Genomic DNA, 24,902 nt, shown 5'->3' with positions numbered 1-24,902 from the left:
ATCTCTGGTATATCCTGACCATCAGACCTAAAACCTCCCTACTATTTCCCCCTGGCTCCTTGCACTGTTGTATTTTTCTTCACAGCAGTTACCACCACCTGACTTTACATTATACATTTGTTTGTATTTTCGTTTCTCTGCCTGATGTTAAAATGTTCACTCCAAAATGGCAAAACCCTTACATATCCCATTTTGGCTACATGCTCAGTGCCTACAACAGTGCCTGGCACACAGGAGGTACGTAACAAAAGTTGGGGGGATGAATGATTTACACATGAGGTAACTGAGGGGCATAGACAGTTAATTGCCCAAGGTCACAGCTACTTTATTCAAGAAATCTTTACTAAGGATTTAGTGTATACCATACTGGGTGACTGGAGCTACATATACAATAATGAATGAGGAAAATCAGACCATGTCCTCATGGACTGACTATACACATCAAAAGAACTCAGTAGGTCTCATGGCCTACTGCTTTATTATACAACCCCCTTTGAAACTTTAAAAAAAAAAGTCTTTTGACACAGGCAGAGGACCTCAGCAGACCCTTTCCCAAGAAGACATACTAACGGCCAACAGATACACAAAAGGATGCTCAACTTCACTAACTATTAGGGAAATGCAAATAAATACCACAATGGGATAGTACCTCATACCTGTCAGAATGGTTATTGTCAATAAGAAAAAAAAAAAAACCCAAACAAAACAAGTGTTGGAGAAAATACTGAGAAAAAGAAATCCTCATACACTACTGGTAGAAATATAAATTGGTACAGTCACTACAGAAAACAGTGTGACATTTCCTCTAAAAATTAAGACTAGAGCTACCACACAACCCAGCAATCCTTCTCCTTGGTATCTGCCCGAAAATTTTGAAAAAATTTATCCATAAAGATAGATGTAGCCCTGTATTAATTGCAGCATTAATTTATGGTAGCCAAGATAGGGAAACAACTTCAGTTTATAACTATGATTAGATTAGTCAACTGTAAAACTGGAATTCCTGTGCCACAGGAATTTCAAAAATAACTTGTATTCTTTTAAAAATACCAACAGAATTCTCTTGCTAATGATAGATTTCAAAAAGTGATTTTAAAGTTCATCCAGAAAAATAAATTAAAATAGCTACAAGAATAATTTACAATAGTAATAAAAAAGATTTGCTTTGTTGGTACTATATTACAAATATACAGAAATTAAAACTATTGGTAGAAGAAAAGGCAGGGCAAACAATGCAAAATTAGAGAGGCCTGGAACATGAATACTAGAAGCAATCATAGAGAAGAAATCATTATAAAAGAAAAGAGGCTTCGCAAATCAATGAAAAGAGTTCAAACAAGAAATGCTGAGTACGAAGAAATTCAGAATAAAGTTTCATATTATATAAAGTTACAAATTAAATTTTAGATGGACTTCAGAGTTTAAAGAAATGAACCAGAAAAATGATTTATCTGATCATCAGATGGGTAACACAGAAACACAATGAAAGAACTTGCCAAACAAAACAGCAACAAAATTAGGTATGCCAAAAATTACTGTGGATGAGGCAAAATTATTATTTGTAGGTAAAATATTTTATAAATTAAAAACTATAAATGCACTGAAAATTTATTAAATTAGTAGAAGTTAGTAAGGTGACTGGTTACAAATTTATACAAGATCAACCCTATTTAGGAAAAAAAGATTATAAAACTAAAAGAAGAGACACACTACACCCAGGATAGACTTTACATGTGTTTATATTTATTAAACTTTTATTTCATGCTAATAATGTATAGTTTGAATTTTCTCTATTTGGGTTCTGCATATTTCTTATTAAGCTTTACTCCTAAATCTTGTCTCTTTGTTTTTCCTTTGGTAAATGGACTATATTCTTCAGTGAGCAGAGAAAGATAGAGAGGTTCTCTCCTCAGCCATCCATCCTTCATGCTCCTATCTCTCCTAGCAGAAGGGTCCTGGTTTGATAGTTTGTTTACTGCCAGATCAGAAGGGCAGAAACTATAGCTTCCAGAGCTCAGGGATTTGCCTCTGCTCCAGAAATGCTAAAAGGCAGCTCTATACTCTAGTTAAGGGAAGAAAACCCACAATTGGGAGATTTTGAAGAAAGAAAAAAAAATCCAGTAACTTAAAGGGACAATGTAAGGAAGAAAGACACACTTAAAAGGTATGGCTCCCAGTGAAATTTCCTGAAGAGCGTTTTAACAAACTATTTAGTTTAGAATAGGAAAAAAGGTTCTCTGGAACTAAAAACATGGTTTCAGATTTTAAAACGAAATTGAAAAAAAATAGTAATAACAGAGAGTCACACCTAATAACTCAGTGTTCTGTAAGTTCAAGAATAATTTTACAACAAAAAGCAAGACAGGATGGAAATGCTGAGAGAAAAGGTATGAAACTTTAAAGACAAATTTAGGAGCATTAATAGTTGACTAACAGGAGTTCCAGAAGGAGAAAAATAAATTTAAAACTATGTAAACAAATAACAAAAGAAAATGTGTAAACACATGAAGGAATGAATATTTAGAAGCAGTGACGTTGTTTTGTAGCAAGACTTTCTGGACAAAGGAAGTAGCATGTTGATTTACCTTATCACACAAGCTCCTTGTGTTGTTGGAAAACGGAAACAGTTTGCAGACTGGCTATTGTGAACAGCACTGTTTTATGAACATCAGTTGTCACTGCCTTATTTCATTCAGTATCTCTTTTCATAATGGCACCTTGATTTTCTTTCGGGAGAGTCCTCCTTCTCCTACTTTTAATCCTTGGGGTTTGGATGGGGCTTACCTCACTCCTTGGCTCAAGCTGTGGGGTGGGCAAATGATTCAAGTCAATGGAATCCCAGTGTCACTTTATAGGTTACATCAGTAAAATCAATTCTAGATTTTTGTTACAACTGCTAGCAATTCTAGCCTTCTTGGCACTTGAATTGAGCACTCAAATCCAGATGTATCTGAAACTATTCTAATTCCTGGAGTTATAAATTATGTGTGTCAATAAATTTTCTTTTTTTCCTAAAGCCAGTGGTTCTCAAACTTCAGAGGGCATCAAAATTACCTATAGACTGTTTAACAAAGAAAAAAAGAGAGAGAAAAAACAGACTGCTGGGATCCACACCCTGGGGTAAGCCTGGCAGAAGCCTGAGAATTTTTATTTCTGAAAAGATCTCAGGTGATACTGATGCTGGTCTAGTGACCACACGAGAATAAACGGCCTTAAGCCACTATGAATTGGTTTATAGCACTTACACCTGAAAAATCAGTGACTACTATATTCCCAATCGGATGACAAACAATTAAATAACCCTTGAAGCAAACTGAAAATTAAAATTTTAATTTACCTAGGAATAATTAAAATAATTAGCAATTCATACCAAAACCTGTTTAATAAGGTTAAGCCTTTCTTAAAGGACTATCTATGATCTGAAATCATTATTTACAAAAACTAAGACTGATAGTAAGCTAAGTATTTAATTTTAGAAAACTGAAAAAAATAACAAAATTAACAAAAGTAGAAGACTTTATACAGGTAAGATCTGAAAGTAAAGAAGTAGGAAATCAACAAAAACCCCAGGAAATGTAGATAAAAACTAAGTATTTGAAAAGATAAATCAATGAGAAGCCTAAATAGAAAAAAAGAAAGAAAATAAAAATGTAAAATGTATATGAAAGAGACTAAACAAATAAGGAAATCTTATTGCTACAAATTAGAAAATCTAAAGGAAGTAAATTTCCCAGCAAAATATATCATATTTGACTGAAATGGAAGTAAAAAAAACTAATAGATAAGAAGAGAATGCTCTAGAAATGTAATTTTTTAAACTACGGAAGACGAAGAAAGGGCTTAGATGTTCTGTAACAGTTCTATCACCTTTTAAAGCTGTGAGCATATACTGGCCATGACACTTACTAGCAAAATATTTATGAACACCCATCCCAATATGTTTATTTCTGTATTTATAAATTAGATACATACTATTATACATTATAAAGCAAAAAGTATAAGGTACGTAAAATAAAAACACAAACTGTAATCCACCCCCTGTGTATGAGGTAAATGAATCTATCATCTATCCCCTGGAATAGACCTTCCACTTCAGAGACCACTACTTTAATTCTCATCTATTTTAAATTACTTTACAACACAGAGACAGAAAACTCCCTAATACATGAAGCTAAAATAACCTTAAAAATAAAATATGAGTAAAACATAAAGAAGTCCAAGTTCATATATGGCCAGTAAATATAAACCTGAATATATTGTGAACATATCATGACTAAGAAGGGTGTTCCCCCCAAAATATAAGAGTAGTTCAACCTTAGAAAATCTATAGTTATAATTCATTTTATCAATAAACAGAAGTAGAAAAATACATAATTATTTTAAAAGATGCGGAAAAGGCTTTTGATAAAATCCTGTAACCATCCACAATAAAACTGAGCAAAAAAGAAGAGAAAGGAAACAATTAACCGTGATTACTATATGCTGAAAAACAACAGCAAATAGATTAAATTTGAAATATTTAGGATATTTTCATTAAATATGAGGACAAGATGTTTGCTGTCACCAGCATTATTTAACATTGTTTAGAAAATGCAAGTCCACTGCTTAAGAAATGAAAACGAAATAATAGGTACTACTATTGAAGAAGAGACAAAAATTATCCCCCAAGCCCACCACTTTTCTCTGTAACATCAATAACCAGTTAAAACAAAAGGATAAAAAGTCATTCCCAATATTATAAAAAGTTGTAATACCTAAGAATAAACATCATAAGGAAGGTATGGAATCTATGTAAATATCTCATTGAAGGACATGAGCTAACTTGGAAAAAATGGGTCAACATTGCCCATATACTCCTCCAATGTCCTTTTCTGCCTCTTCAGACTAAGCAATATGATTAATTTCATACTTTATCATGTCTTTTTATTTTTACTACATGTGTAAGTGTCCATAGACAATACATAATATTTCTTGATGGTTTTAAAACTTCATAAAGATGGAATAATATTGTATAGATCATTTGTAAATTACTTTATTATTCAATATCACAGAGGGCTTTAAAAATTATCTACATTGAGCCCTGGCTGGTGTGGCTCAGTGGATTGAGCACTGGCCTGCAAACCAAAGGGTTGCCAGTTTGATTCCCAGTCAGGGCACATGGCCGGGTTGCAGGCCAGGTCCCCAGTAAGGGGTGCACGACAGGCAACCACACATTGATGTTTCTCTCCCTCTCTTTCCCCTTTCTTTCCCCTCTCTAAAAATAAATACAGTATTTTTAAAAATTATCTACACTGATAACTATAATAACCTGTTCATTATCACTCCACAATCATTCTCTTATTAACAGACATTGAGGTTTTTCCATTTTTTGCTATTACAAACAATGCTACAATAACCATTTTTTTGCACAATTTCTGTACATGTGACTGTGAGACATGCTGAGAAAACATTTTTTATTATTATTTAGGACTCATGCACAAATATAGCACAATCCAAAAGTTTAGGAAACAATAGTTACTCTTATTACAGATGAACTGGTAATTTTTATTCTATTTTACTTCTTTAAAAAGCAACAATAATATTGGTCATAACCCACGAATCAGTATTAAAAGCCACTAGTGTGTGCCAACCCACAGTTCGAAAAACACTGCTCTGGGAAATCCACCTAGAAGTGAAATCAAAGGATATGAACATTCTGATTCTACCAGGTATTGCCAGACTGTTCACTAAAGTTTTGTATCAATTAAGAATTCCATCACAATTGTATGACATTCTTTACAACACCTGGTAATGGTCAGACTTTGAAATGTCTGCTACTTCAACAGGAGTGAAATGGTATCTCATCTTAATTAGTAATGCTGTGCATCTTTTGGTTTATTGAATATTTATTTTCCTCTTTTATAAATTGTTCCATATTTGCTAGCTTTGCTATTAGGTTTTTACTTCTTTTTGATTTGTAGTCCTTTATATATTTTGGATATTAATTCTTTATCAACTACATGCACTGCAAATATCTTTTCCCACTCTGTATCTTATTTTCTTGTTTATATTGTTAGTGATGGACTGTTTTCTGTTTCTCTGGTCATGGCTGGTAACTCTGCTTCTTAGAATCCCTTTCTCTGAATGACTTTGGGTTAGTCAGTCAAAAGATAAATTTGTACATGATTTGGAAGGCAAAAATGAAGCAGAAGCAGTGATTCTTGGAGAGTCACTGTGGTCAGACACAGTAACACACACAGATAAGCCCAGCAATCCCTACTTGTTCTTTCTCTCTGGAGCTCTGTGCCCAGCTACTGGCCTGCTAACCAGCAGCACTGTGCCACCAGCCCCTTGTGTGCACACCCGTGGAGGCTGTGGCTACCAGGAGGCGGCAGTTTCCATAGACCTCCTTAGGGGCTCCCTCTCCCCAGGTCCCCTGCAATATCCAGATGGGATTGGCTTTTTAGAATTCCCTGCAAGCTCTGGTTTGTCTATCTAGTCCAGAGCTTCTGAAGACTTGTTAGTAACTACTTTTCTTATCCACTGACTCTTCCCTTCCTCAGCAGTTCCTACATTTGTATAAGATCTAAATACCCAACACTCATAATACTTAGAGTAGGTTTATTTTCTTGATGAAAGTTTTAAATAGACCTAAAGTAATCAATTTAATCATATCCCTTTTGGTTGTGCTTTTTGTGTCTTGTTTAAAAAAAATCTTGCCCTGGCTGGCGTAGCTCAGTGGATTGAGCGCGGGCTGGGAACCAAAGTGTCCCAGGTTCGATTCCCAGCCAGGGTACATTCCTGGGTTGCAGGCCATAACCCCCAGCAACCGCACATTGATGTCTCTGTCTCTCTGTCTCTCTGTCTCTCTCTCTCTCTCTTTCTCTCTCCCCCTCCCTTCCCTCCCTCAAAATAAATAAATAAAATCTTAAAAAAAATCTTTTCTAGGCTTAAGGTCACAATGATGTTCTAATAGAGTTGTAAAGTTTTGCTTTATACTTTTCGGTCTTTAAATATAGTATGAGGTAGAGATTCCATTTTTACCTTTTCTCAATGGATAGACATATTTCCAGGACCATTTACAATCTTAATTATACTTTTTAAAATCTTTAATTATACAATCTTAATTACCTCACTTATTACATATACTTACATAGTTGTATAATAAATATTGATATCTGGCCATAAGAGCCCCACACTTTGGTTTTCATCTACAAAACTGTGTTGATTATTGGCCCTATGAGCTTCCAAATCAATTTCAGAATTAACTTTATGAGAATTCTGAATAGAATTACACCAAATTTGTAGATTAATATATGGGGAATTATCTTTTTTAAAACATTGAGTCTTAGCATTCATTGACAAAATATCTTTCCTCATTTATTCAGGTCTGCTTTTATATCTATCAATACAAGTATTGATAGATACACTTATCAATATAAGAATTGACAGATACACTTATCTATCCATAAAACTCTTTCATAGTTTATTAGATTTATTCCTAGGTACAGTACATTATGACTTATGTTCCAAATATAAAGTGAACCTTCCTTTGAAATTACAGTTTCTAATTGTGATCCTGTGGTATATGATTGTTCTTACATTCCTGATATTTCATTGTCCTTAGTTCAATTCCTCTGTATTAAGCCTTTAACCGGCAATCTTGTTAAATTCTTTTATTCCAAATTCTAATAATTTACCTGTAGATAACAATGATATAAAATCATATTGCTGTAAATAACAAAGCATTTTGTTTCTTTTTTTCCAATCCTTAGATATTTTCTTTTCTTTTCTTATTGCATTGGTAGTACCTCTAGTACTATCAGTAATAAACCCAAGAGGGGACTCTCTAAATGGGCTACTAAAATGGAAGGCACTAAGAGCAAATACTTAAATCAGAAAACAGAGTCTGGAGTCAGCAAGGTAGAAAAAAGCAGGAACTGACTTAGCAGTTCCACACAATGATCCTGTAAAAAAAAGAAAAATCGCTATCCTCCCCCTGGCTTTTATTTGTATAGTGTAGAATGGTTACTAAGAAGGTAGGACTGGTTTTATTTGTAACCATGTAGAATGGCCAGGGAGGAGACAGACTAACTATAAAGAGCCCTTGGTCTAAATTTAGTACAAGGCAATTAAGATGTCTAACTATGATCATATCTTGGTTTCCCAATTAATAAGGACAGCTATGAAATCCAGTTGTCCTCAGTATAAGATTCCTAAAAAACTGAGAAATTTAAAAATAATTATAAAAGGCACAGCTACTATTTCTAGCCTTCATGGAATGGCTTATGTACATTTTAGCATTTCTAGAGATTCTGAACATTTTCTATAGCCACTGAACTACATATAATAACTCTTCCTCTCAAAAAGAAGGGAAACATTTGACTTTGTTCCTTATTAATCTCTGTATTTAAAATGATCTGCAACAGATAAGACAAAACTTAAAGCAAACTTTTAGAGACCAAAATTCTTGAATTCTTAGTTGACTTGCTCTAGCTTTTCTTTAAAGATGAGCACAAGAGTATTTTTCCCTTTAATAAACATTTTCTAATTTAAAATCTGTTCTCTGATTATATCCAAAGGAACTATACTTTAAAAACAGCCCTTCATTATTTGAAAATGTGTATGTTAACAATATTACTTTATAGGGAAACTTACTGATTGTGAATCTGATTATACAAAAATGAAGTCTAATTTTAAATTACTACTTCTTACTGGTAAGTGCAAACAGATTGTAATTTATATATAATTACATATATTTTAAATTATAAGTATGGCAATCCTATTTATACCAACAAAAAGAAAAATCTTTTTATGAGAATAGTTCAAGTTCTAACTTAGTCTGTTTAATTTAACCAAATTTCAAAAAATTAAAATTTCAGTGTAAATTTATAAGATCCTCTACATAGGCTCTTCAGATTCCTCAGGACAGAATTGACTTGTACTTTTTAATTATTGCAGAATAAAAAGGCTAGCTGGAAGCTAACAACTTTGTGATTCCCAGGATTATTAATTGGGCTTGGGGCATAAGACTCATATTTTAATGGAGGGATTTAACAGGGTAAATATGGAAATTTTCTTTTGATTAGTTTTCATTTTGATCAGTCCTTATTCTATTCACACAGGAACAGACGGAACATCACAATGGATATAAACATAAGAATTTGTTTTTAGAGTTTAAAAGTGATATGCCAAACAATGTCATATATTCATTAAAAACATACATACTTAATATTAAAAGCTAAATTAACTTCCTTTCTTGAAAGCAACTCAAAATTTCTAAATGTTATCCAATTCTCATAATCCCTTGAATGAAAACCATCCAATAAATATTTGATCTCATTTTCTTTTTTTTTTAAGATTTTATTTATTTATTTTTAGAGAGGGAAGGGAGGGAGAAAGAGAGAGAGAGAAACATCAATGTGCAGTTGCTGGGGGTCATGGCCTGCAACCCAGGCATGTACCCTGACTAGGAATCAAACCTACGACACTTTGGTTCGCAGCCTGCACTCAATCCACTGAGCTACGCCAGCCAGGGCTTTGATCTCATTTTCACCAAGACCAGAGTCTAGAGGAAGAAAGGTATGGAAAGTCATTTTTAAACATACAATTTCTACTTGAAATATTGTTAGAGTTTTTTCTGGAACATATGTATTTTTTTCTTCAGGCATTATTTTACTATTTATTATGCCCAGAATAAGATAGCAATCAGAAAATCAACCTAAAATTTTGATTATTTGCCCCTCAGCTTCTGACCATTCCCATCAGGCACCTTGGGAGACCTATGCAGCGCTGAATGAAGCTCAGCCCCACACAGTGTCTAGCAGAGGGTGGTGAGAACGGCACATTGTCTGCCAAGTATGAAGAGAGGTCACAGCAGGGAGAGCATCTGCTAAGATAATGTGAATGAAGGAAACAACTATAATTGCCTCATTAAGAGGTCTCTGGACAAATAATCACAAGAAGAAAGGACTTAGAAAACCACCCTAAAATTATATCTATAATAAAGTAAAATTGAAGTAGATTAAAAAAAGCAGAAGAAAGAATTAAGGAGACTTGGGAATTCTATTGGTTTTACTAATATCCTTAGTCACTGTATGGATGAATGGAAACTTGGATGCAACAGTTCAGTTATTCAACTCCAGCCCTTGCCAGTCATTAGTAGGAAGCAGAAGATGCAAATTCACAGCTGTCCAGGATACAAACAAATGTAAAATACAGGGTGCTGGGGAGGGAATTGCTTAGAAGGGATCAAAAATAGGAACTAAGAAGGGATACCTGCTGGTCTATATGGTGAAATTACAATGAAAAGCATATAATTAAAGGCATAAGGAACATTTTTAGAGGTAAAGAAGTAAAATTAAAAGAGCAAAATCTCAGAAAGACAATGTAAAAAAAAAAAAAGAACAAAGTGTCCCTGCTTAATCAATTTACTTTCTTCTACTTTCTACCTCTAACTTTTAAAAATAGATTTTTCTTAAAGGTCAACAGCATAGAATTACAACTAAATCCTTAGCCACCTGAAATTATCAGCTGATATAGGTGCATATATTATTATTTAACATTGCTCATAAATTAAAATATTTCATAGTAAAATCTAAGGTAAATGTTTTCCTAATTTAAATTTAAATTAAGGATCCAAACAGGACACAATGACACTGTGACAAATTATTTTTGCATTTCCAGATATTTTGAAGTTAAACTTTATGAACTTAATTCTTATGATACAGTTAAAATTTGTTATTATATAGGTTCTTGAAGTGAATTATGGTTACTAAATTTTTCTGATTCCAACAAACACAGTAAAATTAGCTTGTTATACCCATAAGCCAGGTTTAAAATAAGCAAACTATTTGATGACTTTGATGTTTTGCACCCAAAATGTGCTGGCTAATTTTTCCATTCCATTTACCATTCCGGTCTTTAAACTGCCTTAATCTCCTGCCCTCAGATGTTGACCTTGTAAGAATAGGGGTCATAGGTCAGAATAGACAGACCTCAAAGGATCTGGACTATCAATTCATGCCTGAGAGATTTCTCTTCCACAATAGGAACCTACTAAACAGCAAATTCCTAAATCTAATCACACAAGTATCAGGGTGAAACAGTTATTTATTGGAATTTGTTGATTTACATTTTCAAATATCTCTACCACTTAAGGAGCATTTTTCTTTTTCTTTTGGTAGCAGGTTTTAGCATATAATAAATATGAAAATAAAACAATTGAAAAAACTTTTAACATGAAATAGACACCCTTAATATAACCTTATAATAAACCTAAGTACTGATTTATTATTTTAAGGAACTCTATGTAGATTTTATACACACATACACATATTAAATAACTAGAATTCCCAACAATAAAGAATCTGAAAAACTTCAAATTATACCACAGAGATAATGAATGGAAAAGGTTATACTGCTGTAGATGTGGGTGGGGAGGGGGTAGAGGAGGGTAACCACAAGTTTTGAGCTTACTTTAGGTAAATGAGGGCATTCAATAAATATTTTTAAATAAACACATGAAAATACATAGTACTTTAATAAAGAACAACATCTTGTGGCTTCCAAACCTTTTTTCAAATTAAAGAATTGTGAAACCACAAATCACTGTCCTGTAAAAATAACGTGACTGTCATACATCTTTACTTCCATTTAAAAAGAAGGCAAGTTAACTCATCTGAACTGAGAATAAATTAGATATACATATTAAGCTTCTGTTCTGACCATAAACTGTTAAGTATATCATATTGTGTCACTGTCATACCATTTAATATTGGGCTAAAAGGAATGTCAAATTTCATAATCAATTTTACATCTAAATGAAGGTCATTTAAAAAATGATAAATGAACAAGACTCTCAAATATGATCAAGTGAAAGGAATTTCCTAGACTTCGAAGCCAAAAGCACTAATACTGAACTATATAACAATTACCTTTTTCTCTAAACAAAATACATTACATCAACTCATGTAGAAAATTCAAAAGCTTACTCATGTGCTAATGCAGTGATGCAAATAAAATACTGAGTGAAATGGAATGAAAGCAGAATGATGGTATCATTTTCTAAATATGTTTTTAAAAATCTCAACATTGTTGAAAGTAAACTTGCATTAGTATGAATAGCACTTGGACTGTGTAGCTGGGTCAAAAGATGTGGAAGGTTAGAGAGAACAAAGAAGACAGTCGCTACCCAAGAAAAAAATTAGAATAAAAAAGGAGGTAAAGAAAGAAACCATAAACAATTTAAAATCTGAAACTATATATATATATATATATATATATATATATATATATAGCAAATATATACAACTAACATTACTCAAGTATGTCAAATGATTTAAAAAATTACATGTATTTTTATTCCTTAATTATTAAGAATTAGAATAATTTAACCTACATAAAGATTTCCAAATGATTTGTTTTAGCACACTGCTTTATTATAAATACACATATTTGTTCATATAAACTAAAATCTTATATAAAATATTTAATTATGTTATATAATTATTTTTATATAAATACTAAAGATCAACAGTGGCAAAGAATAATCATTCTACTACCTTCCTCCACAACTTCCTTCTGTTAAAAAAAATACTTCTTTTTCCTCATAGTAAATTGTAGTTTATTAAAGGATAAAAATATAAGTGTAAGCCAGTTTTTGAGGAAAAAAAGTTCAAAATCTTTTTATTAACATCTTTTACTATAAAGAGCTTTATAGGTGTCACTCAATCTCTTTACTCCTTGATAATGAACATAAGAAAGAATTAAACAAAAATAAATCTAAAATTAGTTCATTTGAAATTTGTTTTAAATTAAAAAAAAAAAAAGGATTCCAGGAAGAGCAGAAGGAAGGCAGAGAGAAAAAATAAAACATCTACGTGAGAGAGAAACATCAATCGGTTGCCTCCTGCATGTGCCCCAACTGGGCACCAAACCCACCAAGCAGGCATGTGCCCTGACCAGGAATCGAACCACAACTTTTCTGATGACCAATCCACTGAGCCACACAGGCCAGGCTCATTTAAAAAAATTTTTTTAAAGATTTTATTTATTTTTACAGAGAGGGGAAGGGAGGGAAAAAGAGAGACATCAATGAGCATTAGAAACATCAATTGGTTGCCTCTTGCTTGCCCCCAACTAGGGACCTGGCACATAACCCAGGCATGTGCCCAGACCAGGAATCCAACTGGTAAGCTTTTGGTTTGTGGTTTGATGCCCACCACTGAGCCATACCAGTCAGAGCTCCTCTGAAATTTTAAGAAAATATTTTAAATGTGGAGAATCTAATTTTTTAAATATTTGTGTTTTTTTTTTTAGAGAGAGGGGAAGAGAGAGAAAGAAAGGGAGAGAAACGTAAATGTGAGAGAGAAACATTGATCGGGTTGCCAATCAATTGTCTCTCCTGCACACCCAACCTAAAAGGAAACTGCAACCTAGGCATGTGCCCTAGCTAGCAATCCAACTGGCAACCTGCCACTTTGTGGGATGATGCCCAACCAACTGAACCACATTGGTCAGGACTAAATGCTGAAGATTTAAAATAAAACAAGATGACACTTGCTATTGAGTAACTAGACACTGGTAACTGAACACTAAATTCAGTACCATTTTGAGTCAGGGTTAAAAATAATCCCACTTACTTTTGTAAACAGTTTACACAAAATTAAGGTAAAGTCTTTAAAATTATTTTATATTTCTTGCCACAAAGACATAAATCTTCACAAAATGTGTTCTATTATGTAAGTATTAGAATTGCATGTATAGTAGCCCTGGTTGGCGTAGCTCAGTGGATTGAGCATGGGCTGCGAACCAAAGCATTGCAGGTTTGATTCCCAGTCAGGGCACATGTCTGGGTTGCAGGCCATGGCCCCCACCAACCGCACATTAATGTTTCTTTCTCTCTTGCTCTTTCTCCTTCCCTTCCCTCTCTAAAAATAAATAGGTAAAATCTTAAAAAAAAGACTAAAAAAAAAAGAATTGCATGTATAGTACAATTGAAAAAGTAAGTTCTCTTGAGTAATGGAACCAAATTTTGAATTTGTAAAATGTTTTAGTTGCATATAATAAAAACTTAAATATTTAATTTCTGAACTTAAAATACCAGAAATCAGATTAGACTTTCTCATTTAAAAGCATTTCAAGAGAAAAGATACTCTTTCCAACAGATAGCATTTGAACAATTCATACTATTCACAGACAAAAGTAAAATGAACTTCAACCTAAAACTTTACGCCTTATATACAAAAGCAAACTCTAACTAGATTGTAAATGTAAAGGTAAAATGTAAAACTATAAACTACAAGAAGAAAACATGGGGAGAAAAATTTCAGTGATCTAGGGTTAAGCAAAGATTTCTTTAAAAAAGCAACATATATATAAAAAATACTGATAGCCCCGGCTGGTGTGGCTCAGTGGATTGAGCACCAGCCTGTGAACCAAAGGGTCACTGGTTCAGTTCCCAGTCAGGGCATATGCCTGGGTTACAGGCCAGGTTCCCAGTATGGGGTGTATGAGAAGCAACCATACATTGATGTTTCTCTCCCTCTCTTAAAAAAATTCATAAATGTCTTTATCAAAATTTAAAACTTCTCTTCTGTGAGAGATGCTTCAGAAATTGCAAAGACAAGCCACAAATTTTAAAAAAACTTGCAAATCATATATCTGACAAAGGACTTCTCCTTGTAATTATATACAGAGCTCTCAAAATGCAACAGTAAGAAAACAAATAATCCAGTAATGGGCAAAAGGCATGAACAGACACTGCATCAAAGAAAGTAAAAAGATGACACAAAAACATAAAAAGAAGCTCAGATTGATAGCTATTAGGGAAATAAAAATTAAAGCCATGATAACATATCTACCTATTAGAATAGTTAAAATAAAAAAATATTGTCAATACCAAATGCTGTCAATGATGTATAGCAGGTTAGAAATCTCATATGTTGTTGGTGGGACTTCAAAACAGTATAATCACTCTGGAAAAAATGCTGGCAGCTTCTCATAAAGTGAAATATATACCTATGACCATATTATCCATCAATCCTACTCTGAGATGAATAAAGACTTAGTTACATGAAAAGTGGTACCCAAATGTTTGTGGTAGCTCTATTTATAATTACCTAACTGCAAATGCCCAAATGCCTGCCCTTCAACAGATAAATGGATAAACAGTTATATCCAAATAATGGAATACTACTAAGCAATTAAAAGGAATAAACTAATACACTCAACAGCTTTGATGAATTTCAAAGCCATTATGCTGAGTGAAGAAAGTCATTTTCAAAAGGCTACATACTAAGCACAAAGTTACTAGAAGGAAGGAAATAACAAAGATCAGAGTGAAAGAAGTGAAATGGACTAAAAAGACAATAGACAAGACCAAAGAAACTAAAAACTAGTACTGTAAAAAGATATACAAAATAGACAAACTTTTAACTAGACTTACTAAGAAAAAGAAAGGAACTGAATAAATAAAATTAGAAATTAAAGGAAACATTACACAATAAGGAAATTACACAGTAAGGAAGCTGGCACAATGGAAATACGAAGAATTATAACAACTACTATGAAGAATTATATACCAACAAATTGGACAACCTAAAATAAATGGATAAGTTCCTAAAAACACACAACCTATCAACCTATCATGAATAGAAAATCACCAATTACTAATACGATTGAATCAGTAGTCAAAAATGTCTCAACAAAGTCCAGCACCACATGGTTTCATTGGTGAGTTCTACCAAAACTGTGAAGAATTAATACCAATCCTCTCAAAGTCTTCCAAAAAATAGAAGACAAGGCAACGTTTCCAAATTCACTTTATGAAGCCAATGTTATGTTACCCTGACAGCAAAACCAGCAAGGACATAACAAGAAAAAAATTAAAGGTCAATATCCCTGACAAACTGGAATGCAAAATCCTCAACAAAATATTAGCAAACCAAATTCAACAATACAATAAAAGGATCATCATACACCACGATCAAGTGGGATTTATTCCAGTGATTCAAGGATGGTTCAACATCCGCAAATCAATTAATGTGATATATACCACATTAACAAAATGAAGGATAAAATCATATAATCATCTCAACAGATGCAAAAAATACTTGTGACAACATCAATTTATCATAAGAATTCTCAATAAAGTGGGTACAGAGGGAATGTGCCTCAACCCGAGAGTCATATCTGACAAGCCCACAGCTCACTTCACACAAGAGATTTTAGCTGTTCCTCTGAGATCAGAAACAAAAGAAAGAAGCCTACTCTCACCACTTTTATTCAACATTGTACTAGAAGTCCTAGCTAGGACAGTTATATAGGAAAAAGAAATAAAAGATATCTAAACTGGAAAGGAAGAAGTAAAATTGTCTCTATTTGCAGATGACATATTATATACTGAAACCTCCAAAGACTCAATGAAAACTGTTAGAACTAATAAACGAATTCAGTAAATTTGGAGGATACAAAAATTAATTGGTTTCTATACACAAACACAAACTAACAGAGAGAGAAATTAAGAAAATCCCATTTACAAATGCACCAAAAACAATACAATACCTAGGAATAAATTTAACAAAAAAGGGTGAAAAACTGAGCCCTGGCTGGTGTGGCTCAGTGGACTGAGTGCCCGCCTGGGAACCAAAGGATTGAGGGTTTCCATTCCCAGTCTAGGGCACATGCCTGGGTTGCTGGCCAGGTTCCCAGTAGGGGGCGCTTGAGAGGCAACCTCACACTGATGTTTCCCTCTCTTTCTCCCTCCCCTCCTCTCTCTAAAAATAAATAAATAAAATCTATTTTTTTAAAAAGTGAAACTGCAAAAGCAACTGTTTAGAAAAAAGGCAAAAAATCTATATACTGAGACACTGATGAACAAAGTTGAAGAAAAAACAAATAAATGGACAGACATTTCATGCTCATAGATTGGATGAATTAATATTGTTAAAATGTCCGTACCGCAAAAGTGATCTACGGATTCAATGCAATTACTATCAAAATTCCAATGGCATTTTCCACAAAAATAGTATCCTAAATTTTTATGGAACCACAAAAGACTTCAGGTAACCAAAGCAATTTGATGAAAACAAAGCTGGAGGCATCATGCTTCCTGATTTCAAACTGTATTACAGAAGTACAGTAATTAAAACAGTATGGTATTGGCATAAAACAGATACACAGATCAGTGGAACAGTAGAGAGATCAAAAATAAACACACACACATATGGTCAATTAACTTACAACAAAAAATATATAATAGAGAAAGGTTGGTCTCTTCAATAAATTTGCTGGAAAACTAGACCGCCACAAGCAAAAGAATGAAATTGAACCACTATCTTACACTATACACAAATACCAACTCAGAATGTATAAGTGACTTAAATGTAAGACCCAAAACCATAAAATTTCAAAAAGAAAACATAAGAGGTAAACTCCTTGACACAGCTTTGGCATTGATTTTTTTTTTATTTGACCACAGAAGCAAACACACCAAAGGAAAAAAAAAACACTAGGTGAAATATATCAAACTGAAAAGCTTCTGGCACAGCAAAGTAAACCATTAACAAATTGATTTGAAATCATATCATAGTATCTGATAGGGCCTGGTACAAATAACGCCTCTTTTTTAATTACAAACTCTTTTATAACAATATCACAAGCATATAGTTCTGTAACATAACAATATCACACTTAAGCACACCATCTAACATTTTAGGTGAAATATTCAAATTAAAACAATAAATTACTATACCCATATCACTACCCTACCAACCACACTCAAGTAGGTATTACTTCTGCCAGATCCTATATATAAGGGAATTATACAAACCAATAACAAAAAATAAACCAGACTCCAAATGACCCACTTTCCAAAAATGTACGTATAAAGATTCACTCTGGTATCACTGATAAATTCAAAAGACCAGAAAGAGCCTAATTATCCATAAACATAACCATGCTTAAATTAAGAGCATTCCCACTGTGGGAACCTAGGCAGGTGCTAATAATTGACATGAAATGTTCCTTGATACACTGTTAAGTAAAAAAGAAACCCAAGTTTGAAAAAATTGCATAAAAATTTGATTCCCACCTCTAGTTAGGATTTCAAGTGGGTTTTCTCCTAACTTCTTTAGTTTGTTTATATTTCTTTAGTCTATTTATATTACTTGAATTTTCTATATGAGTTATCTATTAAAAAGTGCATTTTCAGTTGAAAAATCAGGTGATGCGTGGGGATGTACGGAAAGGCATTGCTGTCTGTTGAAAACTCCAACCTTATTTGTGGTCTCACAAGAGTCTCATGAAAATGCTAGTAGGATAATTCCTATTCAGTGCTCAACACTGAGTCCTCAGTTCAGTGTTTCTGCAGACAGTTCAAATTGCCAGATAGCCTATATTGCTGATAAATTCCATTCAGCTACAGAGTGGTAGCATTTTAATTTTGCTAGACTATATATAAGGTCTGATAACATAATAATATAAATTTTCAAAAGTCTTTCCCAAATACAATAAATTCATAAACTAAAAAATTTAAATGATTACCTACCTATCTCCCTTTGGTTTTCTTTTTTGTAGTGTCTTCCCTTTGGGTCTTCTTTCACTTCCTAAACAGGGGGTCCCACCAGGTCCTGTTACCCGTATTGATTCAAGGCCTTTGGAAGATTTTTTAAATGTGAATTCCACTGGTTCTCCTTCTTTTAGGCTTCTAAATCCTTCCATGAATAATTTGCTCTGTAAAGAGCAGGGAAGAGAGGGGGAGAGAAAGAGACATCATGATTATCAATGCTTTATAAATTAACTCTTATCATTTTAAGATTAACATACAATATATTCTTTGTTATCCATTACTAAGTATAAGGTCCTTTTTTGTTTAAGTTCAGAGAAGTTAAACAAACTTCTTTAAAGTTTTAAACTTCATTTTAAAGTTTCCTGTTACAATGCTGTCATTGTAAACTAATACTATTTTTTAAAGACAATTTGGCAATGCTTACAAAAATTTCAATGTTCATATTCTCTGACACAGCAATTCCACTTCAATGACTCTCTTACAGATATATACAGAGGTTCAAAAAAACCCTATATCAAAATTTACCACAGCACTGTCTTGTAAAAAAAAATTGCAACTATTCTATCATCATTGGTAAACTGAATAAATTATAGTAGAGCTACAGAGTATAACATTTTCAAGCTATTAAAAGAAGATCTACATGTACATCTGGGAAGATAAACATGTACCATTGTTGATTTTAAAAATTAAGGTTCAAGAAAAGTGTATTTGCCATAATGTCATTTATGTCAAGAAGTTTTTAAAAGTTACATGTTTGTTATGTAGAGATGGGGTCTGGAAGAACAGACAACAAATCATAAACAGTCATTTTCTGGGGAAGTGGGAATCCTTCCCACTTTCACATGATTGCACTCAATACACATGATTGTACTGTGTGAGCTTTTTATAATTTGAAAGGAAATAGATTTTTATAACTTGAAGATTGTTGATTTGTGGTAAGCATATATTTTCTTTTTACTTTTTTAATTTAATCTTTATTGTATTTTTTCCATTACCATTTAGTCCCCTTATACTCTTCTCCCCCCAGCAATCACCACACTGTTGTCCATGTCCGTGAGTCCTTTTTCCTTTTTGCTCGATCCCTCCATCCCCTTAATAGGCCACCCCCTACTAGCTTTCCTTCTGATCTCTACGAAAGATTGTTGATTTTTGCAAGAAAGTTTCCTGATTACCAAAGTGTAACTTGGTAACAAATATGAACTGCCTCTTTGGATCTTAGTCTCTTTGTCAAAGTAAATGTGCCAATTAAAAATATACTAAAAATAATTAAAAATCATTAGTTTATTTCCCCAAGCCCCTTGAATATATTTTACAGATTTATTTTGGAACATTAGGTAGTATTAACAGACTTTTTTGAATTCGAGGACAAAGGGAGCAAAATAAAATATGGTAGAAAAACTTGGTTCAAGTTCAGTTCTTTAAGTAAATGGGTATGCAACTTTGAATAAGTCATTTCATCTCTTTTCTACTCATCTGTCAATTTAAGGGACTTGAATTTCCCCACATGTGTTTTGAGGAACAGTGGTTCCAAAAAAGGCTCTATTAAGAAAGCATTTTGTAGTCAAACATGAACGGGGACCAAATAAACCTGGGATTTATTTATAAAAAATTGTGTATTTATTCTTATCTGTTTAAACTTCAGTCATCTTCAAAGTACTCTCCATTTGATGCAATACACCTGTTGAGAAATTTTTTCCACTACTCAGAACAGTTTCTGAACTCGTTGATTTTGATGCCTTTCAGTGCTTCTGCCATTTTTGGTTTCACCTCTTCCACATTGGCAAAAAGTTTCCCTTTGAGCACTTTTTTCATCCAGGGAGACAAAAAAAAAGTCACTCATGGCAAGATCTGGTGAATAGGGAGTATGGGGCAGGTTTGCTTGTAAATCACCCATCATGAAATGGGCAAATGCATTGAAAGAGTCTTCAAAAAAAAATTCACTGAAGCTGAACACAGCCTCTCACAACAACACCAGTTGGTGTACTGATACAGATGGGTTCCTAGAACACTCACCTAGCAGAGGAAGCCTGTATCATAAGGTGCATGCCCTCCAGAAGATACGTCTGTTTTGGAGGGGGCGGGTTACCCCCTTCTAAGTTTGTGAAATGTTACACTATGTATTATTTTCTCTTAGTTGTCGTATTAAAGTTTCTGAGATGCCCTACCCTCTTCTACCACCATTGAAATAAAAATCTTATTTAACTGTGTTTAACCTAGCAATTTCCCGATATAATTGATGCCAGAGTCCTTTCTTTATAAGCACAGATGACTGGTGTATTTAAAGAAATACTGAACCAGAAAATCTTTAGCCCTCCCAAGCCCATGGTTCAAAAGGCAGTTAAATAATTACATATAACCAAATAATTACTTGGAACAAATAAAAACAGCACTTCAAAATTCAATGCAAAAGAAGACTATTCATTGTGAAAGTAATATGATACATGAAAACAGGGTTTTTAACCTGTTCAGTGCAGGTCATCTGACACTGCAAAATCCTTCATGCGGAAGTCTGCAACTGGCAGTACCATTTCTGCTGTCTGATGCTATGAAGAAATCAGAAGAAAACACGAACCACAACTGCCTACATGCTTTAAAATAACAATTATTGTTTTAAAGCTTTTTTTAACATTTCTAAATCTTCCATTTTTCCTCCTAAGCTTTCTCCTTACTAATTGTAAGGAGTGCCTTTGTTTTCATTCCCTCTCTCACTCCCCACTCAAGAAAGTGCAGATTAGGAAATCAGATGAAGTGGAGCATAGGTCAACTACTGCAATTAAGAGAATGGAACAAGTTTAGAGTTATATGTTCATATGTTTCATTTCTGCAGTAAAAACTCCATGACTTACTTATTTCCTCCTCATGTCTAGTGTCCAGAGGCATTATCACCAACTTACTTTGATTTCATTTTCCATTATTACAATTTTTGATAGGTATCATTTACAAGTAAACTTATAATTGATAATTTAGATAGGTTCTTCCAAATCTAAAGCACAGGGTCCAGCACAAATAATGCACCTTTCTTATTACAAAATAATAAGCATGTAATCCTGCTATAACATAACAATACCACACTCAAGCATACCATATGACATTTTAGGTGAAATGTTCAAATTAAAACTATAAATTATTACACACATATTATTAACCCACCAACCACACTCAAGCAGGCCTTACTTCTGCCGGACCCTGTCCATTTCCATTGCTATGTACATTTACATTTCTATGGACTACTGAATTCTGTATATTCTTTGTGATAATCTGAAAGAACACTTTTAAAATTCTATCACATACTCATCCTTCCCCAAATTACTATATAAAGCATTTAGATGTATAATACTTTACACAAAATAATATCCCTAGCTATTCATTATGCTGCATGGTTTGTGAATGAAGATATATAATGGCATTGCAAGAAAAAGATGATTTACACAGCATATTCTATTATATCAAAAATTGCTGCTACATAGGTGGGAAAGATTAGCTGAAAGATGGAGAGGAATTAGCTTGCCAAATTTCTTTAAATTTTTTTTTTTACTGATGGATTTTAGACAGAGAAAGAAAGGAAAAGAGAGAGAGAAACATCAATTTGTTGTTCCACTTATTTATATATTCATTGGTTGATTCTTGTATGTGCCTTGGCCGGGGATCTAACCTGCAACCTTGCTGTGTCAGGACCATGCTCTAACTGAGCTACTTGTCTAAGGCTTATTATATTTCTTCACAAAAATCAACTTCTCTCCTTGACTTAACAATTTTTATTAAATGTATCTCCATTTTTGTTCACAATGGTTCCAGTCCTTAGCTTTATACAAACCATCAGTTGAACCTTGTACATTCTATTATCTTCATAATTTCTTTCATCCACCCCAACTATTTTATTGGGTTATTAACACCCTAATTCAAGTTCTAACTCTCTCCTACTTGGGTAAGTGTGATAGTTTCTTCATTAACATTTCAAGTCTTCTCCCTATTCTAGTGTCTTCCACACCTGCATATTCTCTCTGAGTTCATCTTACCCAGTTACTTTCCCATCTCAAAAATCTACAATACCTTTCTGTAGGTTGTAGGTGAGACCATTCATAGTCTAAGGCAAATAATGTGGGGCCCTTCTCTAAGAGACTGAAGGAAATAACTGGGCAACTGGTGAAATACTGGATCCCACACACAAACCCCTATTCATTCTAACAATTACGAGGCCGCTGGCCCAAGAGCTGGCTCCCACCCATTCAATCTCAAATCATTCCTATCCCTCATTCATACATCCGAAGGGTCAACTAAGATTCACAAAATATGCAGCATAATGAAGAAAAGCCAAGATAAATGCGGGAACAAAAGAAATTTTACATACCATCCAAATAGTACCTTCAGAGATAGTTGAGACAATATGACATCAATAAAAACAAAGACAAAAACAACCAAAGAATTTTTAAAAATCACTCTTAGAAAGTTAAAAATGATTGTTAAAATTAAGTGGGTTAGAAGTAAAAGGTTAGAAAAATCTCTCAAAACATAAATAGATCCTCCATCCCAACCAAAGTAATATATGTTAGATAAGACAGAAAAGATAATAAGTAGAGGATGAATACAAAAGAATAAATATCCAACTTTAACTAGCATTCCTGGAAGAGACAATACAGAAAAGAACATTAAGAAAAATTATTAAATGAGTACTGTAAGAAAATTTCCCAGAGCTAAAGGGAATACCAAGGAGAGGCCTAGCCTGGGCAGAAGGCAGTATGGAGGCTTTCACACATGAGGTGTAGTTTTGCGTGCATGAAGGCAGGACAAGACTAATTAATGGAGAATGAAAGTAGTAATACATACTGAGCTAATGGTTTAACTATATGCTTGTGCAGCAGGATGTTTGGGGATAGCAAGTAGTTTAGTTAAGTGTATTACTGTGAAGGGGTAACCAAAAATGAAGCTGGAAAATGTAAGTTAGAGCCAGATGATGGAGATTGTTGATTGGCATCTTAATTTTATTCTGTCTAAAATAAAGTTGACTGACATCATAGTTTCATTCTGTCTAAAATGAAGACCTAATGATACTTTTTTTGCTGTTGAGGCAGGAGACAGTCACAAGGGAGTAAATTCCAGAGTCATCCCAGGACTAAGACAAAAGACATCAGTACAAAACAGAAACTGTGTTCTAAGACCCGTTCCTCAAGGAGGAGGAAACTCCTGAGGTGCCTCAGGGCTACGACCAAGGACATTGATACAGGACAGAGACCCTGTTCTAAGAGTGCTTGTTCCACTTCTGGAAAAGCGCTGAATCACAGTGAATCATGACCGCACCTGCGTAGAAGACGCTATATGACCCCTGCTTTATTATAACAGCATTATAATAAATTAGCATTGTGGGACCCCCCTGCCCTGGTGGCCAAGGAAGGAAAATCATGGGAGACAGCATATGCAGTAGCTTAAAAGTAATACAGCTGCTTGCACATGCACACAATAAAAGCCCACCAAAACTAGCCAGGAAATATCCATCCTATAGAACAGAATCCCTCCGGCCACTGAGGGTCAATCTCTGCTCGGAGTTGGCCCACTCCCATGTTCTGTGGAGTGTACTATTGCTTAATAAATCTGCTCTCTCTTTCAGCTATAAACTTGCTGTGTGTTCAGTTCAATTCTTTGTCTGAGATCACCAAGAACCTGGTTACCTGCACCCACCTGTGACACTTTTAGAAGTAGCAAGATCAAATCTGTATTTTAAAAATATAGTTTCTTTGGCAATAATGTGTGTCTGTGTGGAAAGGAATGTATGTGGGCATACTTGTTACAAGGTGCTGTCATAGTCTTAGCAAGATTGTTAAAACTACACTAAAAAAGGGAGAGGAGGAACTGGTTTTGCAAAAACATTTTAGGAGTCATACGTATCACTGGCTGTAAATTACTTGCCCCTTAATAGGACAAAAGTCCTCTTTTCAGGCTCTCTTTGCCAGAGCTAGCCAAACCCAATAAAGCATGACTGACCCTAATTGTTTTATGAGCCTTTATCCTCAGGACTGAAGAATTACTGGAAGCGCCCTGAAGGCTCAGAGGCTACAGGAACCTACTTACGAAACAGGACATACCAGAGCACAGTGACTTACGAAAGAGGACAGACCAGACCACAGCAACAGGACCCTGCACCCAAAGATAACATCGAGACAAGCTGGAGCCTGTACAAGACTCACTGAAACATCCTGCTCTACAACCACCCCAGTCACCTCACAAAAGCTCAAAGCCCCTCAGGGCTGGTGCATATCTCCCCACCCAGTCCTTTTCCCTCTTGGGAACATAAAATAAAACTTTGCTGTCTGCATTTTCTTCCCTTTGTGAATTCTTCCACAACCTGTGTCACCAATGC

General features: G+C 34.0%; 1 protein-coding gene across 4 annotated transcripts in view; it reads right to left on the bottom strand.

Moving 5' to 3' along the window:
* LIN28B (lin-28 homolog B) overlaps positions 1-24,902 on the bottom strand; it is a 113,167-nt gene that overhangs the window by 24,634 nt on the left and 63,631 nt on the right. For all 4 annotated transcript variants that reach the window (XM_036024527.1, XM_028509516.2, XM_028509517.2 and 1 more), the window contains one exon: positions 18,530-18,714. In XM_036024527.1, coding sequence (XP_035880420.1) covers positions 18,530-18,714 — 185 coding nt within the window. The remainder of the gene's footprint in view (positions 1-18,529; positions 18,715-24,902) is intronic.

The sequence above is a fragment of the Phyllostomus discolor genome, chromosome 4 (genome assembly GCF_004126475.2).
Source record: "Phyllostomus discolor isolate MPI-MPIP mPhyDis1 chromosome 4, mPhyDis1.pri.v3, whole genome shotgun sequence".
Lineage (NCBI taxonomy): Eukaryota > Metazoa > Chordata > Mammalia > Chiroptera > Phyllostomidae > Phyllostomus > Phyllostomus discolor.
Note: the sequence above shows the minus strand (reverse complement) of the source record. Positions and strands in the feature narration are given on the sequence as shown.